The 16,671-nt window shown below is 39.2% G+C and overlaps 1 protein-coding gene across 1 annotated transcript; it reads right to left on the bottom strand.

Annotated features, from left to right (window-relative positions):
- Positions 1-127: 127 nt before the first annotated feature.
- Positions 128-11,823, bottom strand: LOC116334809 (non-compact myelin associated protein). Its single transcript, XM_031758348.2, has 4 exons — positions 11,421-11,823; positions 2,452-2,558; positions 1,949-2,033; positions 128-1,271 (listed from the first exon to the last, which is right to left on the bottom strand). The coding sequence occupies exons 2-4, from the start codon at positions 2,543-2,545 to the stop codon at positions 992-994; spliced, it is 459 nt and encodes a 152-aa protein (XP_031614208.1). The 5' UTR covers positions 2,546-2,558; positions 11,421-11,823; the 3' UTR covers positions 128-991.
- Positions 11,824-16,671: the final 4,848 nt, after the last annotated feature.

The raw sequence follows: 16,671 nt of genomic DNA, 5'->3' as shown, positions 1-16,671 counted from the left end.
GACTACCAGCAGAGGGCGCAGGGACTCACACTTCTGCTTCCAAATATTATTTTTTACTACTACTATTATTATTATTCTCTGTGCTAATTACCTCATTGTTATAAGCAGACAATCCACTACTAGAAATATTAGTTTTTATTTTCACTTCATTTCATTTAGTGAACATCTACAAACAATACAAATACAGGGACCAAAGAGAATAAAGTGCAAAATACTTTAGTGTCAAATTAAAAATGATTCACATCAGGAAGTAAGGCTGACAGGTTGTTTTACATAGGTCTCTTCATTCTGCGTGGTAAAAAAAAAAGAAAGAAAGAAAGAAAGAAAGAAAGAAAGAAAGAAAAATGGACGTAATGATATATATTTTAGAGATTTTTAAAAACACAAAATAATCAGAGTGAATGTGCGACTTCTCACAAGTACAGAATGATGTAAAGTTAACCAGATCAGTTAGGAATAGAACTCAAATCTGGAACATTAACATATTTCCTCAGTCATACAGGGTGTCCATTACACAACTACAAAAAGAGTTATCATCTTCCATGCCTTCAATTACATGAATTCTACGTTTACTCAAAAACCTCTTGAAAACAGAAATGTGCATCGCTGAGACCAGCATTATCCAGCCATAGGCCCATAGCAGTCTACACTACACATTACTTCATTACTTCATTTGCAGTAATGCTAATAAAGAGCACAAACAGCAATGACTATTCTCTGAACACTGAGTTTAGCCAAAGTTCTTCAAAAGGAAGTTTCCGTTTTCAGATCCTTCATATCCCTTGTGTCTGTTTCCAGTGCTGCTTTGATCATCTTTGAATTGTACACCCAAAAGACCTCGTGATATCCTTGTAGTCTCTAGCAGTGGCCCAGTTGGTGGAGATTTAACAGTGACAAGGTCACAGATTGAGTTTCCACAGGATTCAGTCAGCACAATATGCAACAACACATCAGTCAGTGCCTGTTTTGAGACTAAACCGCAGTCTTGATGCTATGTGTTTTCTATTGATGGATTTTCATGTATGGTGACCACAGTGGACTCGCTGTTGGTGCTGAACTGCTCAACTTGATTCCCCTCCGCACTGGTGAGCTCTGCTCTGGGCAGCCGGAAGCTGCTCTCTGAGGCCGGGTTTGAGTTGGTGATGCTGCCTGACACAGAGCTGATTCCCATGGGCGTCAGCGGCAAGTTGCTTTGAACTGTGGATTGGGACATCTTCGGACGAGGTTTTGAGCTTCTACTGGTTCCCAGGAGTCTGGATTCACGTGTCCGCCTGAACAAAAAACAAACAAAGACATTGTGAAGACAAATTTATAGATTATTTTTTTTACTTTGTGATTCCTGTAATAATTCCATAATAATAGCAGTTTTTTAATTGGCAGTCTTTTGTCTTTTTACTGTAGTAGTTATATGAATAAAATAAAAATCTCATTTACATTACATATATTAGCACTTACATCAGATAAGAAACTACTTTAAATCAGCACTTGCAGACTGGGAACAGCTCTCACAGATATGCATGTTATCCTATTAGTGGCATCCCGTTTTTATCAGGATCGTCAAAGGGTCATAAATCCCTCTCAGGTGCTGGAATGTTTTTATTGAAGTTAAACAATCTAAGAAGGGAATGCTCCGGTGTGGTTGTAGCTACCGGTTGCAAATCAGATATATAGCTATACAGATGTGACCCGTACATCAGGTTGTGCCACTTTATAGGGAAAAAGTCCCACGTCAAAATGCCAGGGAACCACTGGCAGAGAGTAAATAAGAATCTGATATAGAAGATGGTATTATGGTATCTCTCAAACGGAATGTGATAAAAAAAGAAAGATGAAAAGCTGAAGCAGCTCTCTAGTATTCCACGAAGTGAATACAAATAGCAACGGTGCTTTACAGCTTGAAACATTTGGTATGCAGGAATCGCCTTGTGTCCGAGGAATGTCGTCTCACCTGTTGTACGTCTTCAGAATGATGAGTAAAATGGCGAGAATGATAATAATGCCAATGACAATGACAGCAATCATAGCCCCAGAACCTGAGAGACACAGAAGAGAGGAAAGATGAGCAATGAACTCTCTGACAGGTCTGTTTATGAGTTATGCGGTCTTATACACAATCCGCCTTCTTGTGATGGTGCAACTTATTTTGTGTGTCCTCCAGAAATAATGATTTGTGGCCTAGCAACCATATCACTAAAAGGTAAACAGACGCCGGTAAATATTTTCTACCAAATACTTGTCTGCCAAGCCCATAAGAAATGTGCAGATTAGACTCCATGACGCAGCGGGTTTTTATTTCTGAGGACTGGCTCTTCTGATTATTTCTTATCTAACTCAAAGCACTATCATGGTGTCGACAAAAAAACAAAACCTTGCTGACAAGGATGCGTTTCACTGATGTCTGGTTCAAGATGACACTGCAGTTTGGAGCTCACACACAGATGATATTCTTACTTTGAATGAGTATTTGTTCTTTGGACTTGGTGACAGCGGTTGTGTTCGAAGTTACGGTAGTGTTGGTCACTGGTGAGACGGTTGAAGCTTGCATCTTCAGGAATAACCTGCCAAGAACAAAAAGTATCACGTCAGCCACAGACTAAAACAGCACTACATTCATTCGAGAGAAATATTATAAGGTTTAAATTGTTTCTGCCATAGATTTATAACACATTTAGAAAATAAGAGGAATGTAGAAGAACAGATGGGGGATAAAAAAAGCAGATGGATCGCTCAGTGGAGGGAAAGTTGGTAATGACTGAATGTTTTATGGCAACCACAAGAATGGCAAGCCTCACCAGAACACTACAATAAAAAGTATGAGTGAATACAAAGCTTTGTGGTACCACAAGATTCCAGCAATCATAAAGCTTTTCTGTTCAGTTTTATTTATATATATTCACAACAGCCGTCCCTTATTAAAGGCTAAAAAACAAGCAAACAAAAATCAGACTACCCCCTATGAGCAAGCACCTGGCGAAACTGGGAAAGAAAAACTCCCTTTTAACAGGATGAAACCTCTTTCAGAACCAGATTTGGGGGTAAGGGGAAGACAAGAGAGCAAAATACACACTTTTTTTTTCATTTTAAAAATCTTTGATGTATTTCACGACACAGTCTACAGAAGCAGTCAAAGCAGAAAATATGTTGCCAGCCACATAACTCGTCTGTGACAAGATTTCTCACACAAACAAATGGTATTAAACTGACTGACAGGATGTGATTGTTGGGTTCTCATGCTTTTGATTGACTGGCTGGTAATGCCAGGCTTTGTCATGTCTGCCGGAGCCTTTGTTGTTTCAGGGATGTATATTCATCAGGCCAATTGATGGCAGTCAGAACAAAGCTGAAAAGACAGAGCACAAATATGTCCCAGTACTGCGTTCCTGTATTCCTGTCCTACAGTTCTCGTTTTGGGGTACTTAACATTTATTCATATACCCTGCACCTCCTGTGCATAAACACCTCCTTAAAAAACGTAATCACATTTTGTAACATTTTGACTTTTTTAAACACAAGGGAAGCAAATATGGGCAGCAGTCCGCCATTTCACATTTTAGGAATGTTTACCAACGTGAAAGTGCAAATCATCATCTTCAGTAGATAATATCCTTAAAAGATTCAGACCATCCAGAGAAACGAGGCCGAAAACCAACAGAGAATAGCTAGGATTGTGGTATCTCAGGTGACACTGCACTAATCCTCTGAGGTCTAAGTCATCATTAGAGATGACCTCAACCAAAATCCCAAACCTCTGTCCCCCCTCTCCTTCCTTTCCTCCTAACTATATTCTTTAAATGATCCTGTTCATTCATGTCAACTTTCCCTCCCCCCTTTCCCTTTATCCTCTTTCCACTCCTTTAAAGAAAAGTTCCCTTTTATGTTGTTTTCTTTTTTCTTAAACCCTAAATCCCACCTTTTCATCTCTTCTTCCTCCTTCCACTGGACTAACCTCAACATTACCCCTTCTTCATTTCCTTCATTTCCTGAAGCCTAACCTTCCCCTCCTCTTCTTTTGTCTTTCCTCCATTTCCAAAAATCTAATCTTCCCTTACTTCCTATTAATTCCCTTTTACTAAATTTTGTCCTCCTTCTCTCCCTTTTCCTTTCCTATCCTCAGTTATATTAATTAGGGGATAATGATTAATTATCCCATTCCCTGACATTGACCTTTCCCTTCAATTTTTTCTGTTACCCTTTTTTAATGTATTCAGCTCTTTTTTCATCATTCCCTTCTCTTGTCAATCAGGGAACAGAGAAAATAATCTTCCCAACTGACACGCATCAAAATCCATTTTCAGTATTTCCATAAAAATCAGTTTTTCCCTTTTCCAAAATGTTGGGTTAAGGTTATCTTTAATGACTTAGACCTCAGTTAAAATGGACTGAACTGAGGTGGAAAACTATGTTGTGGTGTGAGGAATCACATCGTTGGCACTAAAGAGAACAAGGACTATTGTGGAAGCTGGATGCTTTCATGGTGATAAGGTGACATTAGTCAACATCTGTGAAGACACCATTAATGCTAAATGAGATCTACTTTTAAGAGCAACATACCCTGCCAATCAGACAGATGACACTTTTATCTTATTTCAGCAGAACAAATCGATTTTCCACATTTTCCGCATACATAAAGCAGCTTGGCACTGTGGTAAAAGAGCCCGGGTGCTAAGATGAACTGTCTGCAGTCTAGACCTGTCAGCTTACATAAACACTTGGCATATAATAAATCAAAATTACCACAATGGAGGCTCTGTACTTATAAGCAGGTAACATTTTAGATAAAGCAAGAATGGGGAAACATTTTACTTTCCAAGTCCAGCATTTGTTTTTCTAGTTTCAGCTGTTAAACATGGTGGTAATCCTGCCACATTCCTAACGTTTTCAAAACTCAAAGTTCCCAAAATAACCATGAATAAAATTTTAACTGAAAAAACATATCACATTCTCTTTTACAACATATACGTATAATAATGCTTACTAAAGTCTTCAAGCTACAGTGCTTAACAAACTTATTAGCCCACCACACAATGTCAAATATTGGCTAAACTAACAGTATTGGTAATTACCAAAATTACTTTTTATGTTTTATGTTTATGTAATGGTTAAACCCCCACTATGTGCAAGCTGTTTTATCAAAATGAAGCTTCTAATGCTAAAATTTAATTATTGTTCTTACCCATGAATTATATACATATATATATATAAAGGACATTATCATTTTTTGATGAAGATGCCAATTGAATGGAAAATTTTACAGGTAAAATGTTATACCTAAATGGATTAATTTCTGGCTTCTGGTTTAAACAATGTCTAATGTCGATTTCTAAAATTTCAGTCTTTTCTTTAATTACAGATGGTCTAATAAATGTGTTAAGTACATGTTCAACCATTTTCACTGAATTAAAAATAGCACCTAAATTATGTGCTTTCAGTTTATTCCTACAAACGAGGTTCTAGAAATGAAGAGGTATAGATTAGCGCTCTCTCAGCCATGACTCCTAGAGTCACCCTCAGATATTATTTTACTGTCAGCCGACAACCAGGGCACCTGTGTGATTTTGTTATTGTATTCAGCACACTGTGATCTCAATCTAATCTACTGTTTTGCAAGCATGTCACGAAGAGATCCTCTGTCAAGTGGGAGGATCCCAGATGCTCCAGGAAACAATCTGATCACAGCTGTAGGTCAGGGGTGTCCCTGTCACTGATCTCTCTCCTGACACTGATTAGGACAGCGACACCATCTCGCAACCAAAGCAAACTTGACACGAACAAACTTTTTAACTTCCATAAAATGGATGTCCTTATAGATTTACATAAAGACATCCTCTAAATGTCACTTCTACTTTTGTTTCCACTTGTAGCACGCTGGCGTCATCACGGGACTTCCTCATCCTCTTTTCACGCAGTGCAACGTAAACCAAAGGATACACAGTGAGCTCAGTGAGTCATTCGAGCGTGACTCAATGAGGCGGTGATTAAGTGGAAGATTTAATGTGCCATCATTACGATAGCATTTATTTGTGTGTGTGTGTGTGTGTGTGTGTGTGTGGTTTTTTATTTTTTAATGAGTTGACATTTTTTGACCTAATCACTTCCACCACTCATTTAACTAATCTTAAAATTACCAGGCTGAAATTACAGCATTATTTAGATTACTTTAACAAGAGCGTGTTTGCCGGCACAGCGGCACAATCAGAGCAGGTGGCACAAACGGATAAAAATTTGCATCAGCTATAAAAAGCTGAAAATCTTGGCACACGGAAGATCATCCCACGCACACATCCTGACACATATCATATCAATTATAGTCACAGTAAAGTACAGAAAATATCACCCCAGCACTGCGTATACACTGGACATGTCATTTCTGATTCATTCTTTTACCTACAGAGATTATGAGATTTTAGATTATTGTTTCCCCCATGAAGTGTATGGATAAGTGCAGTCTTTTGTGCTCAGTCTTAAACATCAGTGGCATGCTCGAGTTTACATTTCACCTACAACCCATTGTGCATATCCTGGAAGCATCGCACAAGGTCTTTTTACAGACCATATACTGTATACGAAACCTCAAGGACACGAATGCACAGACACTTAAAGTCACAAATACCAAAAAACGGTCAGAGCTTAAACTGTGATTTAATTGTTTTCACTGCAGTAAAATCAGAACTGTAGTCACACTCTAAGAATAGAGTAACGAAACTAGTACTCGATATGTGTGTGTGTACTTTACGTCTTATCCACCGGGCAAATATTGCATAAATGACTCTCCAGGTGTTGACATACTATCAGGTAAAGAGATTAATAATGGCATACATCATATTAGCTGTTTGCTGTGTTGACAGCTTCTGATAAGTAGCTAACTAATCGTGTGATGTGTAAGGTCAGTTACACCATTGCTTTGGAAACAGTAGGGAATACACTATGGGGATGACGTGGTTATGTAACCAGTTGAGTCATTTTTGTTCCTATAGGCAAAAAGTTCAAATAACGTATGTGTGTGTTTAAAAAGTACCTTACTGCTATAGTATTTTTCTTTACAGTACTGTATTTTCAACAGCTAGTTTTAAACTATATCTTCCTTTGAAGTATTATTATTGTATTTGTTCATTTATTGGCCCACTATGTAAAAAGAATAGTGTACATTTTCCAGATGGTGGCAAATAACACATTTACAGTGCTTTTCTTTAAAGTACTTGTGCTGCATTTTTAGCTTCTAATCCTTTATTATATATTTGTCATTAGTTGTTTACAGCAAATTAACAGACCATGACAATATAACGAGTCTGGATTAATTTACTGGAAAAAAGAATGAAAAATTAATTTGGTTAACTGGCTTAAATGGGAAGCAGCTAGGTCTACTAATAAATAAATTTGTTAAAAGTGCCTTTATCATAGCCGAGTCTTTGGTGATTATAGAATAAGTTACCCCGAGAGAAAGGACAAGCTCTTTCTTTAAGGTTCAAATGTAGAGCTACAGGCATTTGTTGTGCTACAAAGCTGCCGTGTCTGCAGAGGCAATCAACGCTGTCCAAAAAATGGCTTTACCAGCGCAGCACGATGTGTACCAGCTTTTATCAAAAAGAGGTGATCAGATTAAGCAAAGATAGATCATATTTATCGTCCCAGGAGGGAGATTTAATGTCGTCTTTTGTACAGTTGTAACGTAATCTGTCCATTTTCTTAACTTCTCATCCAGTTCTAGGCCGTTTTGAGACTGGAGCCCAAACCAACTGTCATAGGTTACACCCTGGGACAGCTCCCTAATAGCTGTACTGTAATTTTAAACTAGATGTTTCACTCCTTAACCACCCTTTTTACTTGGTTTCTTCATAGTACAGAGGCATCTCTTTACATAACTGCATATGCTTGTGATTCAGTAGGTGGTGGGTGTGACACCTCTCACGGAATAGGTGTGTTGACACACGTAAGTAATACCTCACAGGAGCTGCAGTTTAGGTTTAGGATTGGTGCAATGTGGCAGAGGTTGGGAGAGCCCTCAGCCCAGGAAAAAAAACGCCTAATGCTAACACACCTTGACTAATTCACGTGCAGACATCGTCATCCTACACCCACTCCTTGACTTCAACTGAACTGCCCAGAAGACAAAACTCGAGTTTGATGGCAAATGAATCATGGCGCTATTTCCCTGAGTAGAACAAATTGCCAAAGATATGTTATCCTAAGCCATGATTGAAAGCTTGTGATAAACGATAATGACCTCATTTAATTGTCCAAGTGTATGTTTATATGTATAATATCTCTTTTCTGGCTTGATTTTGATTGTAAATCTTAGAGAATATGTTCTCTCCAGGGTTAGATAAATAAGATATAACAGGTGCCAGCAGATGTATTTTTGGCTTGAACCCGGATCGTTTTTTATTTACAGTAAACATTTTAAAGCGACACCGGTCCTGTCATAGCTTGGTCACTGGCTACTACATTCCTGGTGTACAAACCAAACAGTGTAATCAGCTGATCAACTTAGCCACATATTGGAAATGCCATAAGCCATAAACATACATCCTTTATTGTCAAGATAACAGAGGGGAAATCAGTCAAGCTAATTCAAACACGAGTGGCAGTAAAGGCCGGTGGCTTGGCCAGGATTCTGCAGGATGGAGAAAAAAACCCATTTCAACTTCAAAGATTTAAACCCAAGAACCAACCGAGCGCATAAAATTTATGATCTGTTACGACATTGTCAATATAAGTGTTTTTATAAGTGTCAGTTTTCAGCAAGAGTCCAGCCAGTGATGTAAAATATGTGATAACACTGTTTCCAAGTATGTTTTCCTTCATCATGTCCCTGCATCGGGACACAATGAACAACCTATTTGTCAGTAGTAGCTGCGATATTGCCAATCTATATACTGTACTGGCTGAGCTCGAAATACTTAATTCACATTTCAGAAAAGTGCCTGATCCAACTTATCCACGTTAAGTCGTTTATTGCAATCCCCAGAGCATGGAAGGCCTGTTTTTTTCCCACAGGGAAACTATATTACAGTTAATATACACAAGCAGGATAATCACTTAAAAGACATGCGACATAGGTAGCAAGAGACCCTCTGATTTTTTTTTTACTCTGGTTTCTTAAAAGTAAAGGAATCTGAAACTAAATCTCAACAGACCACTGAGTCTGACGTCAGCATCCGTGTCCTCGTCTGTCAATCTTCTCCGTTCTGTAATAAGAGTTTGTTTGCTGTTCCACAAACTGCAGCTATTCACTAACACTGCAAATTCAATATCCTTTCTTCCACCCTGAGTAAACAAGCCGGTTATTGGTCTGTCCAGAAAGTGGACTCGTTGCAGAACGGGAACAATTTAGTTTCCTTTTTTTTTTAATATTATTTTTTTATGAGGGAATGAACAGACAAAGCTGTTGACTCGTTCCACCTCTGCAGATGCTCATCCAGACGTTAAAAACAACACAGTCTCCCGCACGACCCACGTTCACAAGTACATTCAAAGTACAATCTTCAAACGGCTGTCAGAGTCAATATTTGAGCAGTCACTTTGAAGCAAGCTAACAAGACATAGATGGCCCCAATTGTTTCCTTAGAAAAGCGGGCATGTGGCCTAAAGTCACGGCAGAGAGCTCACCTGGATCATCTCTGATGTAAACCTCTCATATCTTTGGTTATTCAGATGTCGCAGCAAAGAGGGATTTTACTGTGACTTTTATTGAGCCCAGTCAGTGAGCAGGGAGATTTGCAACAGAGAACAGTTGCTGTTATTCATGTAAAGCTGAAGTGATCGTACCATGAAAGTAAAGGTGTGGAGATAACTGCAGGACACTTGTTTAGTCATTGGACAGACCCCGAAGAGGGTAAAAATGTAGATCCATGTGTGGATAAATTCGAATGCCAAATCCCAAACAAGCGCAGATAATCTGGTATTTATAGTGAGAATCACACTAAACTGGTTTCAGATGGAGGCCATAAATCACTTCAGCAATGAGTCTACGAAAGTTTGCACGACAGCTTCTTAGCGTGAAGTGTAGTCTACACAGCCACGAAAAGCATGACAAATGAAGACAGTGTGTGAGGGCATTAACAAGCCATTTCTCAAGTGTGAACTTAAAAAATTTAAGCCCAATAAAATTCCCCAAATTTTCGTAAGTTGCACAGACTGAATGCTGAAATCAGTGTCTCTCTTTTTGTTTTTTTTGTTTGTTTGTTTACAAATGTGAAAGCCTTAAAAAATTGCCAATCACTTGAAGGAGTGTTAAAGCATCATTCACACATTCTCTGGGAGTATTTACACTAATTAGGAACACATTTTCTAATTAAAATCTGTCAGTCAGAATTATTATCAGGACAGAAACCTACACAAACTGTCTGAGATGAAGTGCTGATTACTCATTCAGGATTCCCCAGAAATATTACGATCTAATAATAGGATGAATAATTTTCCTAAATGACAAACATAATGCTGCTCAGAATCGAGTTTAGCGTTGTATAACACACTTTTCCTTCTAACTGGATACACGACGTAGAATTAATCTATCATTGCCCTGATGAAAATCCCATCGTTTCTAATTGGTCTTTAATAGATTTCTATTTAAGTTCATTTTCTGTCATAGTGTTGCTTTGCTGGTACGTACGGTGTGACTTTCTAATGCTGTATTAACAAAGCACATTATCAGACGATGCTCATCAAAGTTAAATGTGACAACACAAGAAAGTCCATATAATAGAAGTTAACCTACTGAGCCACAGAGTTAATTAAACAAAGAAAATTACAGAAGGCAAATTAAAATCAAACCACATTACACTGTATAACTTGAATAACAGGCAACATTTCGTGCGACGTTTCAAAGTGATTAAAACTCAAATATCTACTTTAGCTGGGTAGATTTACACAGGCATTAAACACTTACAAGAAGCTTAATGTGTGAAGTAAAATGCACTTGAGGAACAGGTAATCTTTCTGTTCTTAGAAGTCTCCTTGTCAAGAAACTAAAAATGAGAGTTCCACAACACAGCGACAAATCTTAAATCAATATACCGTCATCATCTGAATCGGTACAGCAGGACTACACACCGTGCGATCGCATTTACCTGCAATTATAGTGGCAGCTGATGGGAAGATAAGTGCAGCTGCTCCATCAAACAGTCACTTATCAATAGGAGATATGCAGCCTGATACTAATGACTCTTTTTTTAAATTCCAATTCAAACTTGTCCACTTCTTCAGCACTAAAAGCAGATTTCTATACATGAGAGTTCTTTGGTATGTGAGCTATTTTTTTTGTCCCCTCACCTGAGAATCACCTATGTTCTCGTTATGTCTGAGAGAACCGCCGCTCCATAACAGGAAACACTCAACAGGAAAGGGATTTCTGACTCTTTGAGTTTACATCAAAACAAAAAAATTAATGTGCCAAGAAAACCGCAGCGGTTAGTGTGACCTACCCGATCGTCTCCTCTTTGATTTCAGCCCAAGCCTTCTCCGGATGGGAGCCTGAGCAGTGCAAGAGCCCCCTCCCTCAGCTGACTGAGGGGGGCATAGTCCAGAATCGCAGAAGGCCTGGGGAGGGAGACACCAGGGAGTCGAAGAGCCGTGTGAGCAACTCCCAGAGGGGAGAATAAATCCCAAATGTAGCTAAAGTGGCGGCGGCACAGGTACAAGCATACAGGTCAGATGTACTGAGAGAGAGAGAGAGAGAGTTCAGAAACAATCACGGATATCTGTGTGTGTGTGAGAGAGAGAGTGTGTGTGTGGTTTCTCTGTGAATCACAGTGTTTATGTGAAGAAGGGGAGGAGAGTGTGGAGGAGGAGGAGGAGGCTCCACGTTGCTTCTCGCTGAAAGTAATAATGTCAGGCAACTGGTTTTTCAGGTCCCTCCGCCCGTCCCTTAGGCGTGCTGGGGCTGCTGATCAAAAAGCAAGAATCCTCTCCAAAGCTGCCAGCTCTCCCCATGACCACCGCTTCTCAAAATCAGTCTCCAGTGGGCGTCTCGGGACACTTTGTCCACATAGTCAGCATATAGTGGACACATTTCTATTCCTCTAGTTAAGATTTATGTCTCTTAGTGTCAAAGCCATTAAACAGTCCCAAATCACTTCCTCTCCTTTACAGAACAAATGGCCCTACTCGTGTGTACTCGTGTGAGTACTGGCAAAGTTTGTCGTTTCAGTTTTATCAGATACCCATTCATCTCTGGTCAAACACATTTCATGTATGTAGTTAAAAATTGACAATGTGCCTGTTCAAAGGGTATTGGGTGTGTATATACCAGCCTTCTATTGTTGGACTGTAAGATCCATTCAAACAGCTGGAAACAAGGGAAACATTTGTACAAGCAATAATTTAACAGCTTGGCTAGACTTGTCCCGAACCTGCCAAGAACACTTCAGGATCCAGCCTCATGTTACCCCCAGGGACCACGAGGTTCCTATGACAATAAAGCAAGTTGGAGCTATTCTTTTGTGAGGACGTGTAAGTAAACTTCATTTGAGGAGCTACACATTGTTCCGGTTCACCCAATGGGCTGAAAGAACTGTCGGCAACCTAGATACACGCACGGAGCTGGGGTCGCTGTGTTTCGTTGTGCTGGAACACCAGTACATACAGTATAAAAGATGCCGGTCAGATTTCATAGAGCAGAATACATCTTTTAAATTGGAATTGTGTTGGCATTGTGTTGGTTCCAGTTCAGTATGAATGATGCAAACACCATGCGTGCTAAAACCTTTGAATTTCACTGAGTGTGGAGGTTCCCTCAGTTTATTTCAGGTAAATTTATATAGCATCACTTTACAGCAAGTCACCTCAAGCTGCTTTATATTGCAAGGTAAAGTCCCTATAATATTAGAGAGAAACTCCAACATTAATTGCTTGACTTATGAACAAGCATTTGGTGACAATGGGAAGGAAGAACTCTCTTATAACAGGAAGAGACCAGACAATAGACCAGACAGTGAGGGGCAGCTGTCTGCTGTCAATGATTGAGGGTGTGGAGGAGAGAGAAGAGGAAAAAAGCAGAATAAAGAAACGCACACTATGCAAAAGAGCACAAAAAGTCTATAGCAATAGAGTCACTTGATCCAGCCCTATCTATTAGGTTTATTAAAAAGGAAAGCTTCAAGTTTCATCTTAATATTAGGTGGTGTTTCCACAGGAAAGGCGCCTGATAGCTAAAGACTCTGCCTACCATTCTTCAACTCTGGGAACCACAAGTAAGCCAAGACTATGTTGGGACAGTTTTGTTGGGTCCTCTATGAGAAGAAGTACTTAAATTACATTCTGGATTAAACAGGGGGCCAATGGAGAGAACTTCATGTGGGAGAAATATGTCTCTTTCTAGTTCCTGTTTGACTGTTTTACACAAAAAGGTTCATAACTTTTAAAAACATCAGCTAACAGCTAACGGTCCCGTCTCTTTACCTGTCTACTACACTGTAGGAATTTGATTTATTTCCTTGTGTCTTTTTTCCTACCTGGAATGACAGGGAAGTAAGAAGCCACTTTACCTTAAACCTCACTAGAATTAAAAGGGAATCAGAAAGATTTGGCCTGCATAGCTCGAGAGCTTAAGGGCCCAAAACACCCATGAAATCCACATTAACTGGATCTGTTCCCTGTAGATGCACACACTTTGTGATGTTCAACAGTAAGAGTCATTGTGAGGAGGAATTCCCCGCTGCCTGTGAAGAGAGGGCTTTTTGTGTCATGAAGAACGAGACACAGTGCAGTATCACAGCTGCTACTCAGTCCTCTCTACCTTTAAAATACCAACTGTTTTACCTCTAACACAGGCATGCGTGCTACAATAATGATGTCCTAACTCACTAAGTTTGGGCCAAACCTGTGCTTGCAAAACATCCTTTTGTGAAATCAGGGATAACAGTGTGTCAATGTTTTGGCTTTGTTGTAGTTTCTCACCTCACGCAATGTGTCAGGAGGAAATGGATGAGAGAAAACTGTTGTTACAGCATTCACGACCAATCATTTGTCTTTCGTTCACGACTGACGGGATGGAACAGAAGCTGTGAATGTTCAGACGTTTGCTAAACAGCAGGTCATGACTACACTGCCTGCCACAGAGTCCGCTCATGCCTCATGCTTTAAATTTCAAATACGCTAACGATCACTGAAAGAATCATTAACTCAGACTTGGAAAAGACAGAATATTAACTTAGGCTGCAATGTGAAAGTGACAGTAACATTCAATGTGGCAATTATACGTCTTTGAATGAATGGATCTCGTGGCTCCATTCCTTTGCCAGAGCCATTCTTTCTTTCTGGTTGGACCACTGCAGGGCCGGCCATGTAAACACAGCTGCTTGTCCTTGTTTGAGTGAATGATTGTATGAGTGATAAAGTTAGGCAACTGGTCTGCTGCGCTTTCAAAATAAGTTAGTGAAAACACTGCGGCTCTCTCTGACAGCTTTCGGCAGATAACCTGCATAGGAGTCAGGAAATTGTGGTTAAATTGTGACTACAGAAAATAATTAGGGTCACAATGTGTGCACATCGGTCACACAGTGTTAACCGCAACTCACCTGTGGGAAACACGCACTGATACTTAGCACAATAATAAAAAGTTGTTTTTGGTACAATTTGATCTGCTTAAAACTTCATTTGTATCAAAGAGCCACTCAAAAGAATCGAAGCATACAGGAATGTAACACTAGTAAAACCGCCAGCGGTATATATTTCACCATTATACACTAAAATTTATGTGTACTGTAATCATCAGGGCTTATTCTCAGTTTGCAGGCGAGCAGCTATTTTTCTAAAGGCTCACTTGAAGGATGAAACAAGGCTTTATCACTCTTCCATACAGTTATTTGAACGTTTGACAGATGTGCAGACAAGCTGTTGAAATCCACGGATTACTGGCCACTTAGTTTGTTCCACAGACTGTTGACCTCCATGCAAACTTCTCCTGATCCTACCAAAAACGTGCTTTGGCCTAACCCCACCAATCGCTTCTTTGCAACCCAGGTTTTCAGTGGTAGGTCATTTGAAACTGAAAATGTTTCACCTGACATTAAAATAACTTTAACTAGATTTTGTGTCTGCTTTGGCACCGCTATCCCAGAATGACACATAAATATCCGTCTAGTTTGGTATTCAGCTAACGTTTGCTGATTAGTACTCAGCTTTGTTTTGACAAGAAAGAATTTATTACCCTTGCGTTTGTGAAGGACAGGGTTTTTATACCTGTTTTTTCTTGGTGGTGATATAAATGCAGGAATCCCAACAATATATACAGCATTATAAAAAGTAATAAAGTCCCCTTCATGATGTTTTTGTGAAAGATACATTAGACAAAGATAACTCTAGTAAATACAAAATACAGTCTTTAAATAACCTTTCCATTTATTAAAGAACAAAAAAGCATATCCAAACCTACCTGGCCCTGTGTGGAAAAAGTAAACCTAATAACTGGTTTTGCCACCCTTGGCAGCAAGAACTGCAATTCAGTGTTTGTGATAACTAGTAATTAGTCTTTCACATCGCTGTGGAGGAATTAAGGCTTGCTATTCTTTGTGGAATTGTTTGAATTCAGCCATGCCTCGTTTTAATTTAGAGGACAAACATGTTACATTTAAGGTCACTTCAAAACCTTGATTTTGTTTTTTTTGAGCTGTTTAGAAGTCGACTGGTGTGTTTTGGATCATAAACCATCAGTGCATGAACTGATAGCTGGATGTGCTTCATTAGGATTTTCTGGTAGAAAGCAGAATTCATGTTTCTGTCAATTACAGGAAGTCATCCAGGTCTTGAAGCAGCAAAGCAGCCCCAGACCATCACACTACCACCACCATGTTTGACTGTTGGTATGATGTTCTTTTTATGAAACATTGTGTTGGTTTTAAATCCGATGTAATGGGATTACAGAATATTTTTCACCAAATTCTTAGGGATCATCAAGATGGTTTTTTTTTTAAATAAATGTGACTCAATGTGACTCATTTGTGTCATCAGTGGTTTTCTCCTTGGAACTCTCTCCGGGATCACATTTTTGTCTCTTTCTTATAATGAATCATGAACACTGGCCTTAATTTAGGCAAGGGAAGCCTGCAGTTCTTTAGATATTGTTCTGGGTTCTTTAGTGACGTCCTAGATGAGTCACTGATCTGCTCTTGGAGTAATTGTGGTAGGCTGGCCACTCCTGGGAAGGTTCACCACTGCTCCAAGTTTTCTCTAGATAATGGCTCTCACTGTAGTACACTGGAGTCCCAAAGCCTTAGAAATGGTTTTGTAACCCTTTAAAAAATGATAGATTTCCGTGACTTGTTTTCTTAGCTGTTTCTTTAGATTGTTACATGATGTGTGGCTTTTGAGGTATTTTAGTCTACTTCACTTTGTCAGACTGGTTCTATTTAACCGATTTCATGATTCATCTGGTTTAGTGGTAATGAAGCCTGGGCGTGGTTAGTGAAACTGAACTGAGATTTGCAAAAAAATGGGGTTAATCACAATTAATTCATTATTTAACAAATGGTGCACGTTCCTTTTTCACACAGGTCAGGTAGGTTTGGATAGGTTTTTTCCCTTAATAAATAAAGTAATGAAAAGTGCATTTTGTATTAACTCAAGGTAGCTGGTTATCTTTGCCTAATATTAAAATTTCTTCTGTGATCTGAAACATGCCAGTGTGAATTTGCAAAACAGAAAAACAGCTGGAAATGAACAGGCCTGTGCTGCAGT

Source organism: Oreochromis aureus, linkage group 19 (genome assembly GCF_013358895.1).
Source record: "Oreochromis aureus strain Israel breed Guangdong linkage group 19, ZZ_aureus, whole genome shotgun sequence".
NCBI classification, from domain to species: Eukaryota; Metazoa; Chordata; class Actinopteri; order Cichliformes; family Cichlidae; genus Oreochromis; species Oreochromis aureus.
Note: the sequence above shows the minus strand (reverse complement) of the source record. Positions and strands in the feature narration are given on the sequence as shown.

Bases quoted from the DNA above. Each gene is read 5' to 3' on its own strand.
- LOC116334809 (XM_031758348.2), bottom strand. From the start codon at position 2,545: ATGCAAGCTTCAACCGTCTCACCAGTGACCAACACTACCGTAACTTCG. The intron at 2,034-2,451 runs GTAAGAATATCA...TGTGTCTCTCAG, and splicing joins AGAACAAATACTCATTCAAA to GTTCTGGGGCTATGATTGCT. The intron at 1,272-1,948 runs GTGAGACGACAT...TTTTTTGTTCAG, and splicing joins ATTCTGAAGACGTACAACAG to GCGGACACGTGAATCCAGAC.